Raw genomic sequence first — 7,971 nt, forward strand, 5'->3', positions numbered from 1 at the left:
CCGGAGCGGAGTGTGTGGGCGGTGCGGTGGATAGCGTGACACAGCGCGAAACCAGACTTCTTTTTTTCCTCAATGGAAAGCATATTTACACTGTTTGAATCGTTCCCTGTCCCCTATATAGTGCACTATGTGCCATTAACTGTACTGAAAATACAAATTCTGTGTTCAAGTGACCGATTTCAGCCGGGCTTCAGCGTCTATTTTATAGTGTAGGCGCTTCGGATTCTAGAGTGGCCTATAGCTGTATTGTTTCAGTCCTGTGCCCCACCTGTCTGCGGATCTCTTCTTTAATGCTCTCCTGGGTCTCAGGTAGGGTCGGCATGGTGGCCATATTGGACCAACGCAGAGGATGGACGACCGGCTTCAGAACCACATCACCGAACAGCTCACGGACGTGAGTGAAAAACACGTACAGCACACGATTCCCGATCTACAAACCAGAGAGCATTGGACATAAAGGATTGATTTTGTGTCATACAGGAATATACAGCCATGGTGAACATTAAAAAGGCAGAACCACTGTTTATGGGAGGTAAATTCATTGTTATTGCCCAATCATATTCTCCCCTCTTCTCTGCATCATTTGCGGTCCTCTCTCCAATAAAAATTACCCCAAACAATGATCTCATTAGCAGTATGAGGGTACCTCTATCCTCCATGTGTCCCGAGAGACTATAAAGTAGGACAACCCTCAGTCTGAGAGCAGAAATGCATTTAAAACCATCTACTGAAACACCATCAGTGATGATTAGCAACATTTCACTCACTATATTAAACTTCTTGTACAGAATAAAATCTTTACTATCTACTTCCATCCAGGGTACAAAATTCACTTTTTGCAAATCTGGACATACTTGAATATTTACAAAATATTGCACATGGAAAAAGGGCCAGTATTGTTCAAGCGAACATCACCTGTACGGTGGGATTGAGCACAATGGAGATGTTCTGAATGTTCATTTTGGTGTCTGTCTCGCGGGCGATCACGTGGTCCATGTGAGTGATGAGCCAGGCCAGGAGGAGTCTGCTCCCCGCGGGAACCTCCCCCAGGAGCCTCTGAAACTCCTGCAGTTTCTCTGCCTCGCTGGGCCGCCCACAGGCCTCCTCGAAACGCGGGGCCAGCTCTTTACACATCAGGTTATCGGGCAGCTCTCGCAGGTACTGCTTCAACAGGCTGGCCACCGTGTGAGGATCATACTCCTCCAGACACGGACACTCCTCGCGGTCGTACGCTGCTTTCAGCTCGTCAACCTTTGACTTCATACCTACAGGAACAACATGGGGGCAAGAGTCAAAAGCTGCAATGAACATTTGATTTGGACTTTTCCATGCAGACAAAACAAAATCTGGCAAGGGGCATGTCTTCGTTGTCCGTTCAGATAAGCGTGAAGTTAGAGCACTTTTGAGATAGACCTACAGTACGCATGCAAGTTATTGTATGGTTACTGAATTAAACATCATAAATAGAAAGTGGACTAAACTGCTGTCAAAAGTGATCCAAGCCCACTTTTAAGGTAGGAACAATTTAAATCTGGAAAAACAACTAGGCTGTTTTTTAATACTTTAAAGTGCTTTAAAAGTCTGAATTTGGACACAGATGTGAAAACACATTGAGATTACACATGTTGACTTTTACATATACTCTACTGTTCAAAAGTTTGAGGTCTGCAAGATGTATTTTGTATTTTTTTTTTAAAGAAATAAACAGTTTTATTCAGCAAGGTTACTTTAAACTGATCAAAAGTGACAGTAAAAACATGTATAATGTAACAACAGACCTATATCTCAAGTAATTTATATTCTTTTAAAATTTTGAAAAAGAACTTGTGGAAAAAGAATCTGGTTTCCACAGAAAATACTAAGCAGCATAACTGATGGCTGCTGAAAATTCAGCTTTGCAACCACAGCCTTGGTGAGCATAAGAGACTTCTTTCAAAACTTTCAGAAAATCTTAGAACCCCAAGCGTTAGAACTGTACTATAAATAATGAGGGTTTATTTGAATTGAGATTAAAAAAAAATGGTTGGTAAAAAATTGGATATTCATTAGTCACTTTGTCTAATGGTAACATTGCCATCCCAAATTAGGGGGAAGGAAATAAGATCAAAGGAATATTCTGGGTGATTTTTAGCTTAATGTTGATAATAATTTGACTTGATTGACTCACTTTTTATAATGTATATTACTTTCAAAACATCTTAGAACCCCAAGCGTTAGAACTGTACTATAAATAATGAGGGTTTATTTGAATTGAGATAAAAAAAAAATGGTTGGTAAAAAATTGGATATTCATTAGTCACTTTGTCTAATGGTAACATTGCCATCCCAAATTAGGGGGAAGGAAATAAGATCAAAGGAATATTCTGGGTGATTTTTAGCTTAATGTTGATAATAATTTGACTTGAATCACTCACTTTTTATAATGTATATTATATTATATGCATTATATGTACATTAACTGTCTATTTTTAATAATTTTGGTTAAAATGTATATTAATGTGTCAGTAGATTCTATTTTGGTCACCATTTCTAATAATTAAAATAATAAAATAATTATTAATAATTAATATGAGGTCAGTGTTTTTGCGCAAGTTAAAATTATTGTGTGCAATAACTGAAAACATCCCAGAATATTCTTTAAATAAACAAACATGAGATTTCAGTTCATAGGAAGTAGGACAGGGCCATACCAGAGACACGATAGATGCCTTCACATTTCATGCCGTAGCTCTCGATGTAGTCCACACACTCTCTGAAGACGGCCGGGAGCTGTATCCCGTCATACAGCGCCGTTCTCCTCACCGCTTCCGCTAAAGGCGCTCCGAAGATCGGCCGGAACGTCGTCGCCGTCTCCGTGACGACGGGTTCGGGCTCGGCGCTGGGCTTTTTCTTCTTTTTCTTCTCCTTCCACTGTTTCACGACGTCCGCTGCCGTCAGGTCTTTGGACTTCTTGTCCTTAGCCTTCTCCTCTTTAGGCCCCTTCTCCTTCACTTTGAAGTCCTTTTCTTTCTTCTTGGAGAAACTGGGCTTCTTGAAGACGTGGATGCCCTTGGAGCGCTTCATCTTAGACGGGCTCTCGGCCTCATCGGCAGAACTGTCCTCCTGGAACGCGGCGTATCCCTCGGCTAAAAAGAGAAGAGATAAGGTGAAGAGAAGAGAAGAGAAGAGAAGAGAAGAGACCTTCTTCCAATACCTGATGCTAAAAAGAAACGGTCCTATTAACGGCTGTGCAAAATTTACTGTCCCACCGTCTGTGTCTCTCAAGGTTAGGTGAGACTGAAATGAGCAGAACGAAACGAGAGCAAGAGAAAGACACTGAAAACTGCTCTAAAGAAGTCAGCTTACAATTTAGCAATATCCCCTTGTGCCAGCTCTTTTTTTTAAGTGATCTATTTCCTTGTCCTGACACTGACTTCACCCTGAGCAGAACAGTAATCAGCAGCTCTGACCCCGTCAGCCAGCATTCATGACCGGCCCCTCCTCAGCCACTATAACACACCTACAGGGATGGACAGGGTGTGTCTTTAAAAGCTCCATCACTTCCTGCTTGTGTGCAATAGGCTGCTGCAGGGCGGCTAAATATAGCGGCAGGAAAATAAGGAATTCACTCTGAAGCTGCACAGAAACTGGAACATTTGCACATTGAGGGCAGAAGTCCATACTATCAACTAGAGCTGGGTTATACAGTTACAAAAACAATATCTCACTGGCCTTTTGATGATATTTCATATATAAAATAGTAATACCATTCAAAATTTATGGGGTTGGTAAACATTTTTTTATGTTTTTGGAAGTCTCTTATAAGTCTCATCAAGGCTGCATTTGTTTGATCAAAAATCCAGTAAAAACTGTAATATTGTAAAACAAAACAAAAATTACAAATTAAAAATGACTGTTTCTATTTTACTATATTTTAAAATGCAATTTATTTCTGTGATACAAAGCTGAAATTTCAGCATCATTACTCCAGTCTTCAGTGTCACACACGATCCTTCAGAACACATTGTAATATGCTGATTTGCTTTTCAAATATGCTTGTTACAATGCTAAAAAAGGCTTCAAATTTCGGATGAAATCGTGATATATTTTTCAGGATTCTTTGATGAATAGAAAGTTCAAACAGCGTTTATTTGAAATAGAAATCTTTTGTAATATTATAAATGTCTTTACTGTAACGTTTGATCAATTTAATGCATCCTTGTTGAATAAAAGTATTCATTTCTTTCAATAAAAGACATATTGACCCCATTGTTTGAATGGTAGTTTAGGTCAGTCATATTAATATATTGTAAATACTGGCTCTGGCCCATTACAAACTTGCGTCATACAGATTTCTGTACACAAACGATTCAAGGATATCTTGTGCAAAGATCTACAGTGGCTCTAAAAGGAATTTAGACACTCAAAAATGTTTGAATATGATGGCATGAAATAATACATATTTGAATTAAGAGCAGCTCAAATGCTACACAGGATTCAAACTGAACATGAAACAGGATTATTATAGTCAATTAAAACTAAAAACAGAAAAAGAAATAGAAATAGAATAAACTTTAACTGAAATAAAATAAAATGTAAACCCATTTTATTTCAGCTAATTGCCAACGCAACATTTCTCATTAACATTTAGCTACTAAAATAACTGTATTAAAAACTAATATATTGTTACACAGTTATATAGTTTACATATTTAAAAAAAACTAAATGACTAAAAATTTAACACAAATTAAAAAAAAAAATTAAGAAAATATATATATTTTTTTAAATATTAATAAAAACTATAATAGTATCTTAATGAAACCAAAATAACACTGGCATGAAAAGTGTTCCAGTGATTTCTTTATTTACAATAAATGCCACTTGCATTATATCTTGTGATCTAATGCGACAACATTCAAGTCTTTATTTAGATGCAAGTGTCAATATAAGGGCATTGTTGAGTGTAAATATACAGCATGTGAGTGTGTGTATCTTACTACGTTTCTCCTTCTTCTTAAACTTGTTCTTCTTCTTGTTGTGCTCCTTTTCGTCATCGGATGCCGCGTCGGGCGGCTCATGGTGGTGTCCGTCGTGAGGGGGTGAGGGGTCGCCCGTACGGTACAGACCTGGGAACTTAGTGGGGCTGATCTCTTCAGAGCTCGGGGTACGAGCCACGCCCCCAGGATGCTCCGCCCTCCTCTGCTCCGCAGGGCTGCTACTGGGTGGCAGGAAGCACTCCGTCATCTCTGCGCTGCCCTGCTATTGGCTCCTCGCAGCACGACGTCCTGGGATTGGCTGTTGGCTCTGATGACGCGTCACCTCTCCATGTCACCTGAGAGGAAAAAACAGAATCCCATTTCAGAATGGCAGTTTGTTATGTCACCCTTTGCTGAAGATCATTTTGCAGACATCATGCCCTCATGGCAGCAGTGTGTTTTGTAAACAGCAGTGTTCTTACATCAGATTGTTGTCAGATTACATCTTACAACAGGTAACCTTTAAATAAGTGATCAGGGTGTCTCTCAAAACCCATTATGTAAACTCTGTTTGAATTTATGTGTGATTAAATGTTTATATCAGCTAATATACAGCCTAACCACTGCCCTCTAGTGACCATGAGGATTTTTGCATCTCAAAACCTCATGAATTTTCTGTCACTGCAATAAAAATGGTTTTATGGGCTGAGAAGTACAAACTGGAACACTAAAGTCACCTTCTCCATTTCAAATGTCAGAAAATTCTTCAATGATTTATAGAACTATTATAATCATGACTGAACCCAACAACAGCACAAAAACAGAAACTAGACTAAGCTTTAAATAAACTTTCTCAGTCCCAAGCCATTCATAACAACAAAAGTACCAATTAGTAGCACTTTGAGATACTTTCGTTCATGAAAAGTGATCTATTAATGTTTATACTATTTGATTAAGTAAAACAATTAACTATATAACCATATTTTGTAGGGACACACACAAATACCAGCATAACAATCTCAAACACATACATATTTAATGAATCGGATCTCACTGAAAAGAATACGTAGCAAGAAACAGAAAATGATGCATGGACTTGATTTGATCAGAATTGACTGGATCATAACAAGTGATCTCTAACAGGTAAGGGTCATTTAAGCGGAGCAAGTTAATACATATTGATATATTAAAAAATACTAACGTTACAAGAAAAACATGCAGCTATGAATCATTCAGTATAAGACCAGAAGCACATATTTAGACAGTACATATGGTAATTTATGAGTTCATGATGACTTTAAGCTTAGTTTAATTCACTAACAAAAGTCTCCAAATAATAACTAACAACATACATCAATAATATTCATGTGGGTACTAGTTGTCAAATAACATGGACATGAAAGTTTTAATAATCTTTATTATTTTATTTTATTTTATTTTTTTGCTAATCTAAACAAATGACAAATATTAAGATAATTAAAATGTGCATGTAAAAGAATCCTACTTTGTACAATAAACAATACTTTTAGATTTTTAGGCTTAAGTATGTCACAGTCACACTACTGAAGTTTAATGTCAACTTCCCATTTTACATATTATACAATGTCTGTGGGCCCTGCCCTGCCACATCCAAAAAAAAACAACAAAAAAACGTAAGAAATCACATTACATGCAGAACAGAGTTACACGGATTTAACTCACACAATCGTAGCGATTTAAATGCATTCTGACAGATCATGAAGAAACTATTTTCTCGACTAAGGAGCAGAATAAATCTCTCATGACAGCAGCTGTTTCGTTGAATGAAACACAAGCCAGACCATATATGACAGAATAACTTCAAAACGTGTTAAAACAATTAATGAACCGCACTTAAAAGATGCTTTACCACCGAGATAAAACATATAATACCATCAGTGCTAATAATATAACATTCAAATGTACATAAAGGAAGATTCTTAACCTAGCATGCTTGCTAACGAACTTCGGATTTTATGGGCAAAGACAACCTTACAAACTATTAAAAGACAAAAACACTGCATTAGCGAGAAAATAAACCATATTTCCGACAAAATCTTAAAGAACAAATACAAATATATTAAAAAAGAACCCGTTCACAAACCTGCTATGATCAATGTAACAGCTGCACTTCCTGTAGCTTGTTTACGTCCCATATGACACGCGCAGTGTTGCCAGATTGGATGGACGATTTCCAGCCCAAAAGCTCACAAAAAACCGCCCAAAACTTTAACTGTCAAAATAATGTTATAGAATATGTAAATCAAGGTTGATAAGGGCCATTTTAACTCCTTAAAACAAAAATATTGACGGCAAAATAATATAAATTATAAATAAGATAAATTTCGCATGTAAACGGATCAAATCGGGGCGAATAGCCTACATTAAAGATAATACCGAACATGAATAAAATATGCAAGCAGGCACTGTCAAAACGGCAATCATGAAATTAACCGATAGCTACCCTCGAAACAACACATGCATGGTTTTCAATGTCAGCAGTCAGAATAATCCAGTTTAAATGCAAAAAGTGCCCAATATAAGTGATAGGAAAAAGCAACGTAGCCTAATTAGCAGGTATTTCACACTCGTTCATGCGCACACCATGACAGTCAACTCGAAACTGTGTCATTCATTGAATCAGACAATTAAAAAAATAACAACAACAATAATGCGCTTACCTTCGTGTCGCTCTATAATTTTACACAGAACTAGAGGAAGCCTCTTGTTAAGTTCATATTGTAGAACATAATACAGAACTTTACACAGTCAAAACTAATCAAGTCTAGCAGTTTTCAAGGATTTATCAATCTGGACTCACTCCACAATAATTCACGTTTTGAGAGTTGAGTCACTCTCCCACTCTTTAACTTATATTTAGGTTTTATGATTACTTGAATATACAGTCATACTACATTCAAAATCAGATACGTTATAACTTATCACACTAAAAACTTGTCACTCATGAATCATAACGTCTGTCTGCTGAGCGCTCGTG

At 37.3% G+C, this 7,971-nt stretch overlaps 1 protein-coding gene across 1 annotated transcript in view; it reads right to left on the minus strand.

The window, feature by feature from the left end:
- The window catches only part of ralbp1 (ralA binding protein 1), an 11,906-nt gene extending 4,766 nt beyond the window's left edge, over positions 1 to 7,140 (minus strand). The window contains exons 1-5 of the mRNA XM_016566467.1: positions 7,078 to 7,140; positions 4,977 to 5,311; positions 2,691 to 3,125; positions 916 to 1,265; positions 269 to 430 (exon numbers count right to left, since the gene is read on the minus strand). Of these exons, the coding sequence (XP_016421953.1) occupies positions 269 to 430; positions 916 to 1,265; positions 2,691 to 3,125; positions 4,977 to 5,223 (1,194 nt within the window). The 5' untranslated portion in view covers positions 5,224 to 5,311; positions 7,078 to 7,140. The remainder of the gene's footprint in view (positions 1 to 268; positions 431 to 915; positions 1,266 to 2,690; positions 3,126 to 4,976; positions 5,312 to 7,077) is intronic.
- Between the last annotated feature and the right edge of the window lie 831 nt (positions 7,141 to 7,971).

Source organism: Sinocyclocheilus rhinocerous, unplaced genomic scaffold (genome assembly GCF_001515625.1).
Source record: "Sinocyclocheilus rhinocerous isolate Xijiao unplaced genomic scaffold, SAMN03320098_v1.1 scaffold1534, whole genome shotgun sequence".
Taxonomy (NCBI): domain Eukaryota; kingdom Metazoa; phylum Chordata; class Actinopteri; order Cypriniformes; family Cyprinidae; genus Sinocyclocheilus; species Sinocyclocheilus rhinocerous.